This window comes from Macaca nemestrina, chromosome 17 (assembly GCF_043159975.1).
Source record: "Macaca nemestrina isolate mMacNem1 chromosome 17, mMacNem.hap1, whole genome shotgun sequence".
Classification (NCBI taxonomy): domain Eukaryota; kingdom Metazoa; phylum Chordata; class Mammalia; order Primates; family Cercopithecidae; genus Macaca; species Macaca nemestrina.
Window position 1 is genome coordinate 903,077 of NC_092141.1, and position 22,214 is coordinate 925,290.

A 22,214-nucleotide genomic window follows, 5' to 3' on the forward strand; every position below is an offset into this window, starting at 1 on the left:
CTGGTCCCTGCCCAAGAAGCGCCGGTGCAGCTCACTCAGACGTTCCGTCTCAGACGCTCAGTTGCTGGTGAACAGGGACGTGCGAGTTCTTAGTAAGGACTAAGCTATCATCTTCCCACACAAATCAATGATGAAATCAAACAAAGAGTCTCTGAGTTTATTTAAGAATGATGTATCTGTAGGATTTTAGCCAAAATTCTAACAATAGAAAATTGGCAGCAACACTGCCATTAGCCAAGACAGCAATGGCAGGTACTGGCACTCACAGAGACGTGCTGGCTCTGGCACACGTCCAGTCTCTCCCAGGCTCCATTTCTCACTGAGCCGGTTTGCACGTCTGCTGAACTGTAGGCTAAAAGGAATGAGCTAACAGTTTCTTAAGGAACTCACTCTTTATTTTGTTAACTGGGATTTAGAAGGTGACAATCTCAACTGATCTTAAACCAAGGCTAAAAGGTTCTCTAAATCTACAGGAGTCAATGTGTTTCTTTTCCTTTCTTTTCTTTTCCTTTTTCCCTTCCACTCTCCCTCCCTCCCTTCCTTCCTCCCTTCCTTCCTTCTCTCTCTCTCTTTCTCTCTCTCTCTCTCTCTCTCTCTCTTTTTTTTTTTGAGACAGGGTCTCCCTCTGTCACCCAGGGCTGGAGTGCAATGGCACGATCATGGCCTACTGCAGCCTCGACCTCCTGGACTCAAGCAATCCTCCCACCTCAGCCTCTCTAGTAGCTGGGAATACAGGCGCTTGCCACCATGACCAGCTAATTTTTGCATTTTTTGCAGAGATGGGGTTTTGCCATGTTGCCCAGGCTTGTCTCAAACTCCTAGGCTCACATGATCCACCTGCCTTGGCCTCCCAAAGTGCTAGGCATAAACCACTAAGCTTGGCCCAACGTGTTTCTTAGAACAACAGCCACATAGAATGGAGCTGAGAGCACCTGCACTTGCAGCTACTTGGATGGCTGAAGCAGGAGGGCTGCCTGAGCCCAGGAGTTCAAGGCTGGGGTGTGCTATCACCATGCCTGTGAATAGCCACTGTACTCCAGCCTGGGCAACACCGCAAGACTCCCATCTCTTAAAACAACAACAAAAAAGCCACACAGAATGAACACCAAGTGTGAACACTACCATGAACTATGGACTATCACCCTGGGTGATGATGATGTGTTCGTGTAGCTTCATCAGCTGTGACAAATATACCTCTCTGGTGGAAGGTGCTGACCATGGGGAGACTATGCACATGGGGCAGGGAGCACCTGGGAACTCTCTGTATCTTCTGCTCAATTCTGCTGGGAACCTCAAATTGCTCTAAAAAATGAAATCTATTTTAAGAAAAGCCAATATCCCTTAAAACACTTGTCCCCCACGATGTGTTTAAAACAACGCAATTTGACTATACCTTCCATGATTTTAACAAAAAGACCACCATGAATTCTGGGAAGGTGGCTGAGTTATGCTTAGATATGGGCTTTTTTTTCTCTTTTTCACCTGGCATTAGATATAACTGTGTACCACTGGGGAAAAATACATAACTAATACGAACCAGTTACCAACACTGTTGTAGTGTAGCTGCAAACAAAGAATTAAAAGGAGTTCAAGACCAGCCTGAACAACATAGCAAACTCTTGTCTCTACAAAAAATACACACACAAAAATTAGCCGGTGTGGTGGCACACACCTGCGATCTCAGCTACTCCGGAGGCTGAGGTGGGAGAATCACTTGAGCCTGGGAGGTTAAGGCTGCTGTGAGGCGTGATCACACCACTACACTCCAGTCTGGGTGACAGAGTGAGACCCCGTCTCAAAAAAAAAAAAAAAAAGTCTGACTCTGGCTTTAGCTTTGTCATAGATATACTGATTTAACCTTCCTGGGCTTTAGTTTTTTTAATATAAACAGACTATCTGTCCTTGGGCTACACACATGGATAATGTAGACAGGATGAATGAAAGAAAGTCTTTAAAATGCTTGGAAAGCTCAGATGCAGGCCAGGTGTAGTGGCTCATGCCTGTAATCCCAGCGCTTTGGGAGGCCGAGATGGGCGGGCAGATCACCTGAGGTCAGGACTGCAAGACCAGCCTGGCCAACATGGTGAAACCCCGTCTCTACTAAAAATACAAAAATTAGCCAGGTGTGGTTACACATACCTGTAATCCTTGCTACCTGGGAGACTGAGGCATGAGAATCACTTGAACCCAGTAAACGGAGGTTGCAGTGAGCTGGGACTGTACCACTGCAGCACCCCAGCCTAGGTGACAGAGTGAGACTCTGTCTCAAAATAAAAGCTCTAACTATCCAGAGGCTATACACACCGTACTGGGAGTGGGAAACTCACTCAACACAAGTTTCCTCAGTGTCTGCTATGTCATTAAAGTAGATACTGCCCTGTCTCTATGGAACTATCTATCTAGCAAGTCAGAAAATAAAAACGATGATGGGACACACACAGCACACTGACACACGCGGTATCGACTGGGGAAAATGTGGGGTAGAGGAATCGCTGTAAGTCAAGCTGGTTGACAAGCCTTGAGTTGGTGGAGAAGGTAGAGACTGCTTGAGGCAAGAACTACACCAAGGAAAGTCCCAGAGCAAAGACGGGGGCAGAGGGAGCAGCCGGTGGGGCCACCGTTGGGTACGAGGATGGCATCAATCATCTGGTGAGGTCTGGAGGTGGCACCAAATCCACAGGACAACGTGGAACCGCTAGAGACTGGGGAACTGACGGTGAAACTTCGACGAACAACAAAACCAGTAGAGAACTGGCACCTACCTTGTCACGTGGCAAAACTCCACCGCAATCCTCTCAGCCATGCACCACTCACGTGGAAACATGCGGCCGTATTTCTCCTCATAGTCCACAAGCTGGCGTTTTATCCAGGCGTAGCGTCTGTCGATTTTGTCCAGCCAGGCAACCTGGTGAAGGTGAAGATCAAAAACCACCCCAGTGGTTAGAAGTAGAACTGGCAGTTTAAGGAAACAAGCAAAAACACAGAGCCAAGCAAAATGGAACCAACCTCCGTATTTCTCATGGTTTTAAAGAATCTAGGCCACGTTTTTTACTTATCTTTTACTTAAAAATCCAGAGGTTTTTGGCTCGGCACAGTGATGCAGGCCTACAATTCCAGCACTTTGGGAGGCCAGGGCGGGTGGATCACCTGAGGTCAGGAGTTCGAGACCAGCCTGACCAACATGGAGAAACCCCGTCCCTACTAAAAATACAAAAATCAGCCAGGTGTGACGGGCGCCTGTAATCCCAGCTGCTTGGGAGGGGGAGGCAGGAGAATCGCTTGAACCCAGGAGGCGGAGGTTGCAGTGAGCTGAGATCGCACCACTGCATTCCAGCCTGGGCAACAAGAGCAAAACTCTGTCTCACAAAAAAAAAAAAAAAAATCCAGAGGTTTTTAACCTGGGGTCCATGATTGGCCTTCAGGGGTCTATACATTTCCAGAAACTATAAGCAGAATTTTATGCACAGGTGCATGTTTCTGAATTTCTCCAAAGGGTCAGTGACCTCAAAAGACTTAAGAACTATAAAGTCAGCCCCTAGGACTCACAGCTCAACAATCAACACTGGAAGACAGTCACACTAAAAGGAAGTCTAAATCAGCAGGCTTGACAGCATTCATTTTTCAATAAAATTCAAAGGTTACATCTGATCTCATTTGGTCAATACTTACATCTTGGTTTTCTTGAAAAAGTACTAGATACTCTGACAAATGCTGTTTAATGAACTTTTTGATGATTTCCTGTTTGATCCTGGGGTCTAGAATATTAGCAACCAGACATGCATCTCGTAGAACATTGCTGGGTCCTCCGGGTCTCTGGTAAAACAAACAACATGTACCAGATTAAAAGCCAGAAACCACCTTTAAACCTCATGGATTCTCACAGCCGCTACTTCTTGTCTCTACGCACGGTGAGTCTTCTCCTGCTCCTTTACGCTCATTCTTTCCACTGTGGATGGAGCCATCAGTTACCTGTCGTTCCTCGAGGACGCAATCCTTACACTCGTTTTACAGCAGGAGACACGAAAACTACCCTGTGAATCTGCAATGAGATCTTTTGGGAAACAGGCAGTAATGATCATGGGAAATTTGACTTTCTGCAAACCATAACTAAGAGAGACCTAAAAGTTCGAACACCACTGGTCTCTGACGTCAGAAGACACCACTGAAGAGGCCGAAGAGTGGGGATGTCACCGGCCTCTCTCCCAAGAGTGGGGATGCCACTGGCCTCTCTCCTCAGAGTGGGAATGTCACCGGCCTCTCTCCCAAGAGTGGGGATGCCACCGGCCTCTCTCCTCAGAGTGGGAATGTCACCGGCCTCTCTCCTCAGAGTGGGAATGTCACCGGCCTCTCTCCTCAGAGTGGGAATGTCACCGGCCTCTCTCCCAAGAGTGGGGATGCCACCGGCCTCTCTCCTCAGAGTGGGAATGTCACCGGCCTCTCTCCCAAGAGTGGGGATGCCACCGGCCTCTCTCCTCAGAGTGGGGATGTCACCGGCCTCTCTCCCAAGAGTCGGGATGCCACCGGCCTCTCTCCACATGTGCCACTTTTCCCTGACTCCAATCTCTGGGATTCCTGTTCTTAAAGTGCTATGTTTTTGCCAAATAGTGTGGTCGCCTTTAACACATAAAACCAGGTTCCAAGCCATGACACGTGCTCCACGATAGTGAACCACCTAGAAAGGCAGCCAAAGAGAAAACCCTGTGATACTGGCCTGAATGAACACTGGAAAGGTAACGGGGGCTGGACTGACACGTCATGATGGGAAGGTCTTTGTGACCCAAGTTTTGCTCAGACTGGTCACTGAGTGAACGTGCCGACTAAGTAGACTACACTGAAAAGAACACTTGGAATCTCCTCCTGGCTTGGCTAAAGAGCCGTGCATGCAGCTTCGACACACTTACTCGGCCTCACCTGAAAAACAATCGGCTCTAGGTGATGAGTAAGGTTCTTCTAAATCTTTATTTTATTTTTTGTCAACTCTTTCCAATTCCATCCATCTCAACTGAAGTTCCACTGCTTCTAAAGTGTGATATAAGCTGCCTGAGACCTAAATTGTTAAAATGTTGACTTACTCCATGCTGAGTGGCTTTTATGTCATCCGCTGAACACCCTAACTTCTCAATTCTCGCCTCAGGATGAAAGTGACCCCACAGAGAAGTCACAGAGGCCAAAACCGACGGGTTTGCGTGTTCAGATTTTTCATTTACAAAGAGTTTACTAGGTTGCGTTGGAAAAATTTTTTTAAATCTTAATTCCCATTTATTTTTTAAAATCTTAATTCCCGTTTGTGAAATAGAAATAGTAACACAGGGCCTTTAAAAGAAGTCCATAGTCTTTAAAAAGGAAAAAAGAAAACGAGGTCAGGTGCGGTGGCTCACGCCTGTAATCCCAGCACTTTGGGAGGCTGAGGCGGGCAGATCATGAGGTCTGGATATTGAGACCCATCCAGGTTAACACGGTGAAACCCCGTCTCTACTAAAAAGAAATACAAAAAATTAGCCGGGCATGGTGGCGAGCACCTGTAGTCCCAGCTACTCGGGAGTCAGAGGCAACAGAATGGCGTGAACCTGGAAGGCGGAGCTGGCAGTGAGCCGAGATCGCGTCACTGCATTCCAGCCTGGGCGACAGAGTAAGACTCCAAGACTCTATCTCAAAAAAAGAAAACAAAAACAAAAACAAAACCACACACACAAACAAAAAGTCACTACGTGAGAGAAAAGGGAGGTATGCTGTCAGAACCATTTTAATTTCATCTGCCCAGTGGTATCTGGGAAAAAATATATAAAGTAGGTCTCTTCTAAATAATAAAGATGGGCTTCATCCACATCTTCCTGAAATTTCTAGAAACTGAAATGGGTGGCCGGGCACGGTGGCTCACGCCTGTAATCCCAGCACTTTGGGAGGCCGAGGCAGGCGGATTACCTGAGGTTGGGAGTTCGAGACCAGCCTGGCCAACACGCAGAAACCCCGTCTCTACTAAAAATACAAAATTAGCCAGGCATGGTGGCAGGTGCCTGTAATCCCAGCTACCTGGGAGGCTGAGTCAGGAGAACTGCTTGAACCCAGGGGGTGGAGGTTGCAGTGGGCTGAGATGGCACCATTGCACTCCAGCCTGGGCCAAAGAGTGAAACTCCATCAAAAAAAAAAAAACCCTAAAATGGGCAGCTGAGTACACGTGAAGCTAACCTTGTCCTAAGAAGCGCCCAGTGCTTCTCATGAGCGAATATCCCTACAATCTTTTTTTACTTCTTTGGCCTTCATTTTCCTCATGTAATAAATAGGACTAATGGCTTTCTAATATCTACTCCCTCCCTGCAGTTACATCAGATGACTAAGGAATATCAGGTTCTCCAAGAAAAGTGCTTTACAAATAAGCATCTGATTACTAGCAGACAGCCATAAAATGTGAAGACATTAAAATCAGGAGCGGAATTCCTATAGAAAGTGATGGGCAAAAGCTGGGGCCGCTACTCCCAATTACTTCCTATGTTTCTTTTATGGAACACAAAGAAAAAATAATTAAGGTATTTCCAGTTATTGAATTACAGAGCAGACGCCGGAAATGTTCCTTGGATCAGTAATGTCCCCATCTCCACCCACAGAGTAGGGTCAGGCTCCTTGCCCCTGAATGCTTCAGTATACTCCTGCCTTGAACAATTCTTTCTCTTGAAATAGCTCAAATAATAGAGAAAAGGGCTTGTATGGTTCTTTCCTGTCCGACACACGCTAGGTATAAAGACGGCATCTGCTACAGTTGGAAGGGTGGAGCTAAAAGCAGTTCCCCAAGCAGGATGACCGCCGAGCGGGAGAAAGCTTGTTACATGAGAAGTGCAACCAGCAGCTCCCACGTGAAATGCTGTGGGCTTTGCAGACACAACACAAACAGCTCTGCTACCAGAGCGCTCAAGGGCATTAATTCCGAAGAGCAGGCTTACGGCCGGTAACAGGGAGGCTCCTCACTGCGTCACTCCGAGAGTCACACAAGCCGGTGGGTGCTCCGCCCAGTTGTCTTTTCACCAAACCCAAACCAGTAAGTTACGTAACAATCCTAAAAACACTGCGGCATGAGGATTTTTTTAAAATACAGCTATGAGAAAAAAGGAATTGACAGGGCAGACAAGATAGAAGGTTTGACCTACATTAAATTAAGCCCAAACAAATCCTCCCTTTCTGAGGCTGGAAGGAAACAGAGGAGGAACTGCCACCACCTTGGGACATTTAAAATCCAGGATGGTCTCGTTACCCTGAGCCTGCAGCAGACGGATCTGCAGCTGCCAGCGGGCACGACGGGAATGACAACCGCGTGGTGACCGGGGTGGGCATAAGCTCGGCAAGGATGCCGGTCATCTCTAAAGACAGGGAAACGCAGAGCAGTACCTTGGTGCCCTGGGAAGGAAACGCTTCTTCAAAATCGGCCAGGATTTGCTGTCCTAACTCAGTCTGCGCAGCCTTCACTCTGCGAGGAAGAGAGAACACATCATCACCTGGCATAATATCCTTACGTCACTACACACCGATCCACAGGGTCAAAAGGGCTGAAGTCTTCCCAGAAAGGCCAGGAAGGGTCCAGGGACGTCCACGAGGTGAGAGGTCACACACTAGTTAAGTGGCAGGCTGACGAGCAGGACCTAGGCACCCAAGGTATTCTCAGGGTGAATCTTCTACATCCCCAAAATTCTTCTAGGCCAACCCTTTCCTTGAGGTCGTATGTGTTAATCTTTACACAGTTCCACTGGGGGGTAGTTGTGCTGTGGGAAAATGTTACAGAATCACATCCGCATCAAATATAAATCTAGTCAGGCACAGTGGCTCACGTCTGGAATCCCAGCATGCGGGAGGCTGACGTGAGAGGGTCGCTTGAGGCCAGGATTTCAAGACCAGCCTGGGCAACATTAGAGAGATCCAGTCTCTACAAAAAAACAAACTAAAATAAAAACTACCCAGGTGTGGTGGCACACACCTGTACTCGGGAGGCCGTGGCGGGAGGATCTCTTGAGCCCAGGACTTTGAGGATACACAGAGCTATGATCACACCACAGCACTCCAGCCTGGGTGACAGAGCGAGACCTTGGCTCTCAAACAAAACACTAACAAACAACAACAAATAAATCCCTTTTGGATTACTGGCATAACCGCTGTCCTGCTCCTGGAGTGCAGAATGGGAAGAGGGCTCCACAGTGTTTCAGGGTGTTTTGTAAAAAGTTATTATGGGTATATAATCATTATATATACATTTATAGGGTACCTGTGAAGTTTTGACACAGGCATATGATGTATAATGATCAAATCAGGGTAACTGGGGTATCCACCACCCCAAGTTGTTACTTCTCTGTGTCAGGAACATTCCAATTCCAATCTTTTAGTCATTTTTAAATATACAATAAATTATTAACTGTAGTCGCCCCACTGTTCTACCAAACACTAGATCTGATCATTCTAACTCTATTTTTGTACCCATTAGCCGTCCCACTTTCTCCCCACCTCCCTGCTACGCTTCCCAGCCTCTGGGACCCATCGTTCTACTCTCTATCTCCATGAGTTCAGCTCTGAAAATGTTCAGCTCCCACATACGAGTGAGGACGTGAGGAGTTTGTCTTCCTGGGTCTGGCTGATTTCATCTCACATCAAGTCCAGTTCCATCCATGTAGTTGTAGTGTTTTGGGTTTCTTGTTAATCCAGAAACCAACAAGCTCATAAGTTTTTAAACAAATGAATAAAGAGAATGTCTTCTATAGTAAAAACAAAAAGATATAAGTGACAAAATGAACTGCTAAAGGAAAGTGAGGGCCACTGACTGATGATTTAAGTTCAGAAGTTTGTGAATATGAAAATGGAACAGCAAGGAAAACCAGTTAGAAAGGGGAGGCCGGTACTCAACAGTGGCTGCGAGTGTACTAGGAGCTCAAGAACCACGTGTGGACTTGAATGCAAGGGCAGAAAGGAGAAGCGGCTAGGACGGAAAGCAGCTGTGGATCGCGCCCCGGGATCAAGTCACGCCCCTGCCATCGATCACGCCCCGCCATCGATCACACCCCCACAATCGATCACGCCCCCATTGATCACACACCCCAATCGATCACACCCCCATCGATCACACACCCCAATCGATCACGCCCCCACAATCGATCGTGCCCCCGCCATCAATCGTGCCCCCGCCATCGATCACGCCCCCACCATCGATCACACCCCCGCCATCGATCACGCACCCCAATCGATCACGCCCCCGCCATCGATCACGCACCCCAATCGATCACGCCCCCACAATCGATCGTGCCCCCGCCATCGATAGTGCCCCCACCATCGATCACGCCCCCGCCATCGATCACGCACCCCAATCGATCACGCCCCCGCCATCGATCACGCACCCCAATCGATCACGCCCCCACAATCGATCGTGCCCCCGCCATCAATCGTGCCCCTGCCATCGATCACGCCATCGATCACGCCCCCGCCATCAATCATGCCCCCACAATCAATCACGCCCCACAATCAATCACGCCCCACAATCGATCACACCCTGCATTTGATCACACCCCACAATCGATCACACTCTCTGCATCCCCCACCGGCTGCCTGATGTTGGCGGCCACCTTGCACCAGCCAGCCTAGCAGAGCTAGAGTGGAGCAAGACTCTCAGGCCCTGTTGGACTTCCTGAGCCTGAGGCAAATACCGTCTGGTTGCCAAAAATGCCTTAAAAGAGCACACTTCCATTCTTGGTCTCCACCCTGCTCCTTCAGAATCAACTTTATGAAGTTTCTAGAAATAACCAACAGCTCAAAACCACAATGTCTTTGGCTGCTAAGGAGTGTCTGGCAACCTGCTGAGATCTTCTTTTCAAATGAGGGGATAGGCGTGACCCAAAACAGTCTGTTTTTTCTGTGGCATGGTTATAATTACACCTTATTCCAAATACCTTCCAAGGTTTTTCCACTATCTTCAAAACTTTTAAAATCACTCTTACAGGTGGCTTTGTAGCCTTTTGAGTCAGTTTTCAAGGGGGCCAGAAATGATCCAGATGAGGCTATTACTGGAATAGCCCCCACCTCCAGATCGGAATCAGGGCCATACACCTAGAGCTGTCCAATAGACAATGGGAGACATTCCTTGCGTGTGAACTGTGACATGAGAGAAAATAATAAAATTGTACTTCGGAGCTTCTCGTGATTCTCACATCATGAGGCAGCACACAGCCTCCTGTGGTGCCAGGTCACAAGACAGCTTCCAGAGGCGCGGACCCTGTGTTCCTACCTCCTCCTTGGAAGCACACAGACAGCACCAGTTCCCTCCTAAGCCACAGGGAACTTACAGGCGCTTTTCATGGTTAGAAGAGGAAGGAGTTCTCTTTACAGGGGAAGTGCCACCACTGGCCAGAGCACCCACAGTCACAGTCTCAGGACCACTGAACATCTCAGTGACACTGGTGGGCCCGGCTCTGCCTCTGGCCCGAACTACTCCCTACTCCATATTCTTGGTGACTCTGAAACTGAGGCGGCAGAAAGGAGAACCACAGCCTGTGACAGCACTTGGTATCACCAGAGACAAAAAAGAGGGAAAATGACCAGCCTCTGAGGAGAACCACAGCCTGTGACAGCACGTGTTATCACCAGAGACAAAAAAGAGGGAAAATGACCAGCCTCTGATGTGTAGACCTCCTTGCCAAGTTCTTCATTTTCAAAGTCACCTCCTGAGATGGGCAAGACCTGCCTATGTGACTAGTGAGCCGCGTAATCATGTCACTTCCTCTCCGTGGGTCACAACTTCGAATAGCTGTGAAATAAGAGGGTGGGGCGAGCGGCCCATACTAGATGATTCCATGTCCTCTCCAGTGCCGATTATTCCACAACACCCATCTTACGGTGCTGACTGGCTTCACAGGTGGCTACAGGTTAGATGTGTACTTAATCCTGGAGCAGAAGGATACACTTCTGCACATAAACGTCAGTGTTTCCAACAGCAGGTTTTTTCCTTTTCTTTTTTTTTTTTTTTGAGACGAAGTCTTGCTCTTGTCCCCCAGGCTGGAGTGCAATGGTGTAATCTCGGCTCACTGCAACCTCCAACTCCTGGGTCAAGTGATTCTCCTGCATCAGCCTCCCGAGTAGCTGGGATTACAGGCGCCTGCCACCACGCCTGGCTAATTTTTTGTATTTTTAGTAGAGATGGGGTTTCACCATGTTGGCCAGGCTGGTCTCGAACTCCTGACCTCAGGTGATCTGCCAGCCTCGGCCTCCCAAAGTGCTGGGATTACAGGCATGAGCCACCGCGCCCGGCCTCTACCAACAGCAGTTTTTGAAGTGGCTATCAATGATTCAGATGAAAGAGCACCCATTCCCTCAGAGACATCACTGATGGTATCTACAGACCCAAACCTCAATCCCATGCACTTTCAGGGTGAGATGTGAATTGCAGTCTTCATAATCAATTGCTTAAATAGGATTCTAGAAAGAAGTCAACAGACTTGAAAGAATGTATCTTTGGCCTCATTCCTTTAAACTCCTTCCTCTTCTAACCATGAAAAGTTCCTACTATAAAGAGGTAGCTCTACTGATAACCGTCAGCAAAGCAGATATATGTGCTGAACTATCAAGATTTCCTAGTCATTCCTTTCTCTTCAGACTGGAGTACAGTGGTACATTTGTGGCTCGCTGCAACCTCAACCTCCCGGGGTCAACTGATCCTTCTCTCAGCCTCCTGAGTAGCTGGGACTATAGGTGTGCACCTCCATGCACAGCTAATTCTTGTATTTTTTGTAGAGACGGAGTTTTGCCATGTTGCCCAGGCTGGTCTCAAACTCCTGGGCTCAAGCGATCTGCCCACTTCAGCCTCCCAAAGTGCTAGGATTACAGGCGTGAGCCACTGCACCAACTGATTTCCTAGTCATTCAGAAATCATGAGCTGGGCAGGCCTGTCCATTTCCAGGTTGAGTTCTTTTTTCACTCCACCATGAGACCTGCTAAGCCTTTCTCACAGTTATAAGAGGTTAGAAATGGCTGTGAAAAATATATTTTAGTTCAAGACTTTCACGGTTTTCAAGAGAATGTAAGAATCTTCCGTTCTTTGTTGGGAAATACTGACTGATGACTAGAAACATTCACTGTCATGGGCATTCTTAGGCCAGGAGGATTTGAAATGTAAAGACACTAAAGAAAAAACTCTTTCCCTCAACGCTACAGCAAGCATGGAAGCATTTGCCAGAAGGGTAGTTGGAAGAATCAGCTATGCTTGAATCAAGGCTCATGAACTTCCATTTCAAACGTGCAGGCAAAGATTTCAGAACACAACTTTTCACATGACTTCTACAATTTACAGACAGCAAGACAGTAAATTCGAGAAACGGAAGCAATGCAGAGGGTAGTAACCTGTCTGCCATCTCCCGCCCCTCACAATAAATAGCTGTTCCTATCATTTCCAGATGGTTCTACCACCACCACGTAAACATAAGGGAAGAAAATTCACCAGAAAGGATGCTAAAAATAAGAAGTCTGGACTTTTCTCAAACTTTCAGTACCTCTTAAAAAAACAATTCTAGTCAAGCACTGAAAATAAGAAGCTGTCTCCTCTTGGCTCTTTTTAGTGTTACTTTTTTTTTTTTTTTTTCCTGAGACGAGTCTGCTCTCTTGCCCAGGCTGGAGTGCAGTGGCACAGTCTCAGCTCACTGCTGCCTCCACTTCCGGAGATCAAGTGATTCTCCCACTGCAGCCTCCCGAGTAACCGGAACCACAGGCACACACCACCATACCGGCTCACTTTTTGTATTTTTGGTAGACACAGGGTTTCACCATGTTGCCTAGGCTGGTCTCGAACTCCGGAGCTCAAGCGATCTGCCTGTCTCAGCCTCTCAGCCTCCCAAAGTGCTGCGATTACAGGTGTGAGCCACCAGGTCCAGCCTTTTTAGTGTTACTTAATAGCACATATTCTGTATTAATCTACACAAAATTATTGCAAACAGAGATTGTGAAATGAACTAAAAGTAAATCCTCCTGTGTTTGCAGCAACCCTACGTGATAATGAACGTTTGGAGCGCTGAAATATATTCATAGAATGTTGGATTTTCTATTTTTAAGGGAATGTGATTATAACAGTCAATACAAAGTTCCTTCAAATTTTTAAAACTATCTCTCTGGAAAAGTGTTGAAAAGCGAAGAGCCCACCAAAAGTACAGGCAGCAAAAGCAAAAAGAAACAAGTGTGACTACATCAAACTAAAAAGCCCATTAGAGAAATGCAAGTCAAAACCACGGTGCAGTATCACCTCACAGCCCAGTGGGGGCGCTTTTCACGTTTACTGGCCATTTACTTATCTTCTTTGGAGAAACGCTTATTCAAACCCTTTGCTTGCTTTTTAATTGAGTTGTTCGGCTTTTGGTTGCTGATTTTTAGGAATTCTTTGTATATTCTAGATACTAATCCATTATCAGATAAATGATCTGGAAATATTCTTCCCGTTCTGTGTGTGGCCATGTTACCCTGCTGATAGTGTCTTTCCATGCACAAGTTTTAAAATTTTTCATAAAGTCCAATTTATCTATGTTTTTCTTTTGTTGCCTAGGACTTTGGTGTCATATCCAAGAAACTGCTGCCAAATTCAGTGCTGTGAAGATCTGCTCTTGTTTTCTTCTCAGAGTTTTAGAATTAGGTTTTACATCTAGCTATAGATCCATTTTGAGTTATTAATGAATCCCTACACTGGTTTCTGCCAAATAAAAGTTAGTTCTCTCATGTTCCTGCCATGCACAACCCCCTCCTTTACACCGACTGGAGATCGGCTCCCACACACATCTCCGTGAGTGCGTGGCCACTGCCTGATAAGGGTCTTATCTTTTCTAATCCAGAACATACTCCTACTATCCAGACTCCTGTACCTCTGTAATCCACTAGACTTTTACAAAACACAAGTGAGAGCATGCCCCCCAACGCTTAAAATCCTTCACTGTCCACAAGATAAAAAATATTTAGCAAGGTATATAAAACCTGACCCCATCTACCTACGCAGCCTTATCTCCCTCTGCTGCCTCCAAACTCCTTGAGGCTCCCTCTTCCTTCTCTCCCTACTTACTGTCACGTTGGTAAGATGCCACCCATTCTTTTAAGATTCCGATTAAAATGGAATTTGTCTATGCCCCCTGCCCTCAGCCCCTGCTTCAGCCTATCAGTTCCTCTTCTGAGATCCTGCTATGCCTTGTACAGCATATACCATGGTTTTGTTACATCTGTTACGCTGGAATCTTCTATTAATGTCTTTCTTCTCCATACAAAAATGGTGAACTCTTCGAAGGCAGAGAGTGTGTATTTCTTATTTTTGTGCCTTCAGTCCCCTAGCACAGGGCCTAGGATGTAGAAAATGCAGGGTAAATATCTGTCACGTAAATGAAGAAAAGAACAAATGAATGTGAAAGAGATCAACTCTGAATCATCCTGAGAGCAGGGGTAGGAGGGACTGCCTTCCTCCTCCTCCCTCATCTGCTGACAGCAAATCTGCCTGCTCCATCCAAGCTCCTTCCTTCTCGCAGCTCATAAAGTCCCGTTCGCCTGCTTTCTCGGCTGCCTCACAGTCCAGTCTGATAAGGCGATCAGCCGGCTCCAGGTGTCCTCGAGGGGTAGGAAGGAGGAGGGAGAGGGTGGCGGTTTCCCTAGTGTTCTGCCAAGCTCTGCTCCAACATTCCCTAATATTCTTTGGCATTTCCATGACAAGATGCACACTGATGCCCCGAAACCTTAGAAATAAGAAAAAGATTTTCATAAAAATCAAAATCCAGGCAAGAAAAGTGGTAGACTAGAAGCCTGAGGACTTCCTGGTAGGAAGGATGACAGGAAATCACTGCCCAAAAATGCTTCTTGAAAATGAAAGACATGAAGGTGGTGATACCAGAAGCAGGATGGGGCCCTGGTCTGCTGCCAGCAGGGCATGCTGTGCCCTGCAATAGGAGGAATCAGCTGCTGTCCACATCTGTACCCACACCGTGAATGCTCATGCCAGGTGGCAGAGGTGGGCCTCTGGGTCTGAGAACTTTAGCAGTAGCCAGAGGGGCTGCCAACACCCAGGAAGACCAGGGAGCCTCCGAGCCTAGGAGATCAGCCGCTGGGACACCCATCTGGTAGGTTTCTCCAGGTCTGGACCCCTCACTTTGGAAGAGCTGTCTGTGATAACACTTGGCCAAGCAGCAATTCCCACTTCTCGCCCAGGAGCAGGTAGCAGCTAAAGAGCATTCTTGATCAGACTAACAGAGAATATCAAAAATAAAAACGAGGCCAGGCGCAGTGGCTCACGCCTGTCATCCCAGCACTTTGGGAGACTGAGGCCGGTGGATCACTTGAGGTGTCAGGAGTTTGAAACCAGCCTGGCCAACATGGTGAAACCCCGTTTCTACTAACAATATAAAAACTAGCTGGGCGTGGGTGGTGGGCGTGGGTGGTGGGTGTGGGTGGTGGGTACCTGTGGTCCCAGCTACTCGGGAGGCTGAGGCAGGAGACTTTCTTGAACCCGGGAGGCGGAGCTTGCAGTGAGCTGAGATCGTGCCACTGCACCCCAGCCTGGGTGATGGAGTGAAACTTGGTCACAAAAAATCAATGAATACAATAAAAATGAGCTTTCAGCTAAGAATCACCAAACATTTGAGAAATGCTAAAGAGAGAGAATTGCCACGCTGAACAAACTGAAGATCTTACACCGGCGACAGAGAAATGGAACAGGCAGCCCAGCGCTTTAACATACAGGTAATTTCTATTCTGTGGGAGATATATGAGAATATTATGCCCATGAGAAAAGAATCAGCTAGATATGCTGGAAATTAAAAAGCTGGATTGTTAAAATAAAAATTCAACAGCTGGGCCAAATAGCAGACTAGATGCAAGTGAAGAGTAAATTAAAACAGGAAGACTGGGTTGAGGAATTCTTTCAGAGAGCAGTTCAGAAGGACAGAGAAACGGAAAGCATGAAAGGAAAATTAAGAGACATGGCAGCAGATCTAGAAGCTCCAACGTTCACGTAACAAGAATTCTATGAGGAGAGAATGCAGAGACAAAGCTGTAGAGACTACCCAAAGAAAGGAATAAAGGAGAATAATTTCTCAGGGTATGAGAAACGCAGGAGTCTTCAGATGAAGAATACAACTGGGGCTTGGTACAGTGGCTCACGCCTGTAATCCCAGCACTTTGGGAGGATGAGGAAGGAGGATCACTTGAGCCCAGGAGTTCAAGAGCAGCCTGGGCAACACAGGAAGATCCCACCTCTACAGAAAAATGTTAAACATCAGCCAGGCGTGGTGGTATTTGCCTGTACTCCCGGCTACTCAGCCAGGCGTGGTGGTATTTGCCTGTACTCCCGGCTACTCAGCCAGGCGTGGTGGTATTTGCCTGTACTCCCAGCTACTCAGGAGGTGGAGGCAGGAGGATGTCTTCAGCCCAGGAGTTCCAGGTTGCAGCGAGCGATGACCGCGCCACAGCACTCCAGCCTGGGCACCAGAGCAAGACTCTGTCTCAGAAAAACAAAGCAAAACACTCATCTTACTAGCTACACGGGAAATGAAAATTAAAGGAACTGGATACCGTTTTCAACCATCAGAGAGATGAAAACGAAGAACAACAACATCACGTGTGGCTGAGGGTGCCGGGAAAGGTGCTCTCAGCTGAGGGTGCCGGGAAAGGTGCTCTCACAATTCACAGATCGTACTACAAGTATACAAAGCTTCGCTGCAGGGCAAATGGGCAGTAGTTACTAAAATTTTAAATGTATATAAACCTATAACCCAGAATCTGTCCTAGAGAAATACTTGCATATGTGCAAACGGTGGCATATTTTAAGATTTAGAAACAAACGATCTAGTGCTATACCTGTGGCGTGTTATACTACGGGATTCTGTGCATCAATTCCAGGGAATGAAGCAGTTCTATACACACTGACGTGAAAAAAGAAATCTAAAAAATTCCAGAGAATGAAGCAGGTCTATACACACTGATGTGAAAAAAAAAATCTAAAAAATTCCAGAGAATGAAGCAGGTCTATACATACTGACATGAAAAACAAATATCTAAAATACATGTGGTTGAAAACAAAAAGCAGTTTTTAGAATAAAGCGTAAGGTATGAAACCATTTAGTTAAAACAAAACAAAGCAAAACCAAAACCATTAACTGAAACTATAGATTTATGTAAATACATACATAAAAATCCGGAGCGATATCCATTAAACTGATAACAGTTACCACCTCTGGAGAGAATAATGGGATTCTGAGGTCTAGGTAAAGGGAACTTAGGCTTCATCTGTATATATATTTGACGCCTCCCAGGTTCAAGTGACTCTCCTGCCTCAGCTTTCCAAGTAGTTGCGATTACAGGCACCCGCCACCATGTCCAGATAATTTTTGCATTTTTAGTAGAGACAGGGTTTCAACATGTTTGTCAGGCTGGTCTCGAACTCCTGACCTCAGGTGATCCACCTGCCGCGGCCTCCCAAAGTGCTGGACTTACAGGTGTGAGCTACAGGGCCCGGCCATGGCTCACTGTATTTTCTAAAGACCATCACAGCAATCTATCCCATCCCACGTGCTTTTTGTAACGATGTGACTTTGACATTCCTCCCGTTAGCATTAGTGGGTGGGAGAAGACTATGTTCCTTCCTCTTGAATCTTAGCAGCCTTGCGACTTCAGTAGAAGTGATGCTATGAAATTTCCCAGGCTTGCTTCTCTTGTGACGCTCATTCTTGGAACCAGCCACCTTAACATGAGGAAGTCCAAGAAGCCCGTGGAAGACAACAGAGAATCCCAGCCCAGGCCTGGCTGAGCTCCCAGCTGACAGCAAGTACCAAGGTGCCAGCCATGAGAGGGAGCCAGTGCATTCTCCAGTCCCTCTTGAGCTGCCTCGGCTAATGCTGCACGGAGCAGGCATGAGCTGGTCCCCTGAGCCAGGCCAAATTATACACGCAAAACAATTATTGTTTTAAGCTGCTAAGTTCTGTGCTGGTTTGTTACAAAGAAATAGATACCTAGAACAGTTTCCCTCACAAATGGGGACAGCTGAGAGTTGTCCATATACACAACTGCAACTATCTACGATAGGCAGCTTTAGAAGACACGGGAAGGGGTATCATGGGGGATGCCTGCACCAGACAGAGTCAGATCAGGTAGCATCTGAGGTTTCTTCACACAGTAGGATTCTGCAGTGAACATGCTGAGCTAAGTGCTTAAGCACCTCCTAGCACCAGGTCCTTTTCTGAAAGCAAGAGCACTTCCGCTGGGGACGGTTTACCTTTCGGAAAGCTGCCGGATCTGTGGAATCCCCATGGACTTTTCCTCCGGGGACAGTTTACCTTTCGGAAAGCTGCCGGATCTGTGGAATCCCCATGGACTTTTCCTCCGGGGACAGTTTACCTTTCAGAAAGCTGCCGGATCTGTGGAATCCCCATATACTTGTGGAAGTGTTCCAGGACATTCATCACACCCTGAAGGAGATTAGCAACTTCTCCGTATTGTCTTCGCCTGGTCATGGCTCTGCAAGGAAAGAATAAGTTTAAAAGTCTAGAAAAACACTAAGAACACAAGATACAGACACAGAACAACCTACTCTAGCTCTCAAACAGACATCAACTCGGCTGAATCAACGTTCGCTGAGTGCTGAGTATATAAGCTGCTGTGCATTGTGGGAGGCAAAAAACAGGATCTGGTCCAAATTCTCAAGGTGACATCATACAGTAGGCAGAGAGTCAAGTACACATCTAACTAGTATAAAACAGGATGAACTATGTCCTAAACAGAAGTGCACGATATGTGCTACGGCGGGAAGAACGTGTGAGTGATTAATTCTCATTCGGTGTGGGGACAGGAATCTGGGAAGATGATGGATTTAGAATTTGGGTTGGATATTTTGGGATTAGCAAGCTCGGGACAGAGAACAGGGGTAGGGATGTTACTATCTGAGGATTACAGCCCATGAGCAAACCAAACACATCTTTCCAGGACAAAACAAAGGGCATGGCTGGGCGCGGTGGCTCACGCCTGTAATCCCAGCACTTTGGGAGGCTGAGGCCGGCGGTCATGAAGTCAGGAGATCAAGACCATCCTGGCCAACATGGTGAAACCCCGTCTCTACTAAAAATACAAAAAATTAGCTGGGCGTGGTGGCAGGTGCCTGTAATCCCAGCTACTCGGGAGGCTGAGGCAAGAGACTCGCTTGAACCTGGGAAGCGGAGGTTTCAGTGAGCCAAGATCGTGCCACTGCACTCCAGCCAGGGCGACAATGTGAGACTCCCATCTCAAAAACAAAAACAAAAACACAGAAAGGGCCCAGCTTTAAATATTAACTGAAATCTGCAGGTTCTGAGGCATCTGTGTCACAGACCTCTACTTTCCCTACTGCTAAGGTTAATGTCGCTTCAACAAAAGGATGCTGATAAAATCAAGTTACACACAGGGAGGAAATATAAACTATTAGATCTAAATTTTTCATTAGGGTTGGGCTATTTTATTACATTTATAATTTATGATTTTCCATAAGAGGCATTGAAAAAGACAGGATCAAGTTCAAGCCAAGGTGTTACACTGCTACCAACATTGCTATCACCACCTGTTCCCACCAGCGCCTGTTCTCACCACCGCCTGGTCTTAACCACTGCCTGGTCTCACCACCGCCTGTTCTCACCACCGCCTGGTCTCACCACCGCCTGTTCTCACCACTGCCTGGTCTTACCACCACCTGGTCTTAACCACCACCTAGTCTCACCAGCGCCTGTTCTCACCACTGCCTGTTCCCACGACCGCCTGTTCCCACCACCGCCTGTTCTCACCACTGCCAGCGCCTGTTCTCACCACTGCCTGGTCTTAACCACTGCCTGTTCTCACCATCGCCTGTTCTCACCACTGCCTGGTCTTACCACCACCTGGTCTTAACCACCGCCTGGTCTCACCAGCACCTGGTCTCACCGCTGCCTGGTCTGTTGGTTTGGTGGACACCCACCACCCAAGAAAGAACAAATGTGACTGCCCTCTGGTCTCCCTCTGGCCCCTGCTCTCACTGCTCACAGGGGAGTGGACCGGGGGTCCCTGGAGCTCATGCAATACCTACAGAGGTCAGGAAGAGGCCTGCCCCTCCTCCTCTTTCCCTGAAGGCACTCTCCCACTTCCCCCACCCAGGACTTCGAATGCTGTATCTCAGTTTCTATGAAGATGAGCTTTCCCTGTCCACACATGGAATCACACTGAGGCTGGAGCAGGGGGAGTCCCCAGCCTGAGATGGGCCACAGAGGTGAGCTGGAGTGTCAGAATCTTGCTAGTAAAGGAGGCTTTAGACTGCTTCTCTGTAGTAAATAACCAGCTCTTCCTTCTAATACTATTTCTAATGTTCTGATGTATCATTCCCTCTACAAACCAAACGGAAAGCTAATAAAAAGTAGATTTTAAAAAAGTGGTTTGAATGATTGAGTTCTGTCTCCTATATAGGGTCTCTTTGATGACAGCGCAACTCAGCCCAACGCAAGTAGAAACTCGTCGAGGCAGAAGCAGCCGGGAGTGAACGTGGGCCTGCGTCCCTCTGTCTGCCTTGACGGTACAGAGCTGCAGCCTGAAGATGGGCCATATTCTCGGAATAGTTCTGAGAGGCTTCCTGGGTCCCCTTCTGACCGGCTGCCAGTGTTCGTTAGGTTTTGAACACCAGAGGGCACAAAGCAAAAACGTGACTGGACACTTGAAGCCAATTTGCAGAAGGTGGGACAGGATGGTGAGACTTTCCCGGCTGAGAAGTAAACAGGCCGACAACACCATTTCTCTATGTGACACATTTCCCGTGGCCCCAGAAGAGAAAGATGGCATTGCTTACTCGAGGGAGTCGACACCTCCTGCCAGCATGTGCAGGTGGTTCAGCGTGGTGATTGAGGTGGTCAGGTGGCGTTTGGCGTGATCTAATTGCTTAATGTCACGGGTGATTTCTTTCACCTAAACATTGAAAAACCAAAGAGAGAAAAGAAGACGGTTAAGAAGGATGTAAAACGCTTCCGCAAGTAGCTCCCTAAGAAACGAATGCAGATGAAGCAGGGAAAAATCTCAGGTTAGCAAACACTCTCACAATACAAAATCAAAATAATTTCCAACCAGGCATTTAATGTGGCATCTCTTTGGACTTTACTTGGGGTTATAAAACCTTCAGCTGCGAGCATGAAATGAACTTTATTTTTTACCCCAAATGAAATGATCCAAACGGCAATTCAGTATTGAGCACACAGGACAGAGGAGGCAGGCACAGCACCGTTCCTCCTGAACAAGGTGAGGAAAGTGTGCCTTCTGGTGCTGACGCCGCTGGCCGAACAAAATGCCTCAGTCAGCACCTGGCATTCACACGGTCTTTCCCAACGGAACGAGGGCCTGAGCCTCCAGCAAAGACTTTCAAATCTCAAGAAGACTGAAACAGAAGCCCTGTGACACACGCTTAACATGTAAGTTACCGGGAGGGCAGGCGCAGTCTTCAGGGAGTGAGAAGGCAGTTTGGGGAGTAAGAACCTGACAGAGTTGTTTCAGCAGGTGCAAGAGAAGAGAAGCTGTCTCTGGGAATGCAAGTGTATTTCAGTCACCAGAAAAGCATATTCAATAGAGAAGTTGGAAAAATTCCCCAACTTTACTAACACCCAGGTGAAATCATCCACTGTGTTTCTTGGTCCACGCTAAGAAACTTTGTGTGTGTGTGTGTGTGTGTGTGTGTGTCTGTGTGTGTGTGTGTGTGTGTGTCTGTGTGTGTGTGTGTGTGTGTCTGTGTCTGTGTGTCTGTGTGTCTGTGTGTGTCTGTGTGTGTGTCTGTGTGTGTGTGTGTGTCTGTGTGTGTGTGTGTCTGTGTGTCTGTGTGTGTGTGTGTCTGTGTGTCTGTGTGTGTGTGTGTGTCTGTGTCTGTGTGTCTGTGTGTGTGTGTGTGTGTGTCTGTGTGTGTGTGTGTGTGTGTCTGTGTGTGTGTGTGTCTGTGTGTCTGTGTGTGTGTGTGTGTCTGTGTGTGTGTGTGTGTCTGTGTGTCTGTGTGTGTGTGTGTGTGTGTGTCTGTGTGTGTGTGTGTCTGTGTGTGTGTCTGTGTGTGTGTGTGTGTGTCTGTGTGTGTGTGTGTGTCTGTGTGTGTGTGTCTGTGTGTGTGTCTGTGTGTCTGTGTGTGTGTGTGTGTGTGTCTGTGTGTGTGTGTGTGTGTCTGTGTGTGTGTGTGTGTGTGTGTGTGTGTGTGTTTTATCACGCCACATTAGTTTTAATTACGTACA

General features: G+C 47.3%; 1 protein-coding gene across 9 annotated transcripts in view; it reads right to left on the minus strand.

Annotated features, from left to right (window-relative positions):
* The window catches only part of LOC105474265 (VPS53 subunit of GARP complex), a 182,850-nt gene that overhangs the window by 92,663 nt on the left and 67,973 nt on the right, over nucleotides 1–22,214 (minus strand). For all 9 annotated transcript variants that reach the window (XM_071082064.1, XM_071082067.1, XM_071082066.1 and 6 more), the window contains 5 exons: nucleotides 20,804–20,919; nucleotides 18,364–18,483; nucleotides 7,378–7,456; nucleotides 3,670–3,813; nucleotides 2,763–2,905 (listed from right to left, as the gene is read on the minus strand). In XM_071082064.1, the coding sequence (XP_070938165.1) occupies nucleotides 2,763–2,905; nucleotides 3,670–3,813; nucleotides 7,378–7,456; nucleotides 18,364–18,483; nucleotides 20,804–20,919 (602 nt within the window). The remainder of the gene's footprint in view (nucleotides 1–2,762; nucleotides 2,906–3,669; nucleotides 3,814–7,377; nucleotides 7,457–18,363; nucleotides 18,484–20,803; nucleotides 20,920–22,214) is intronic.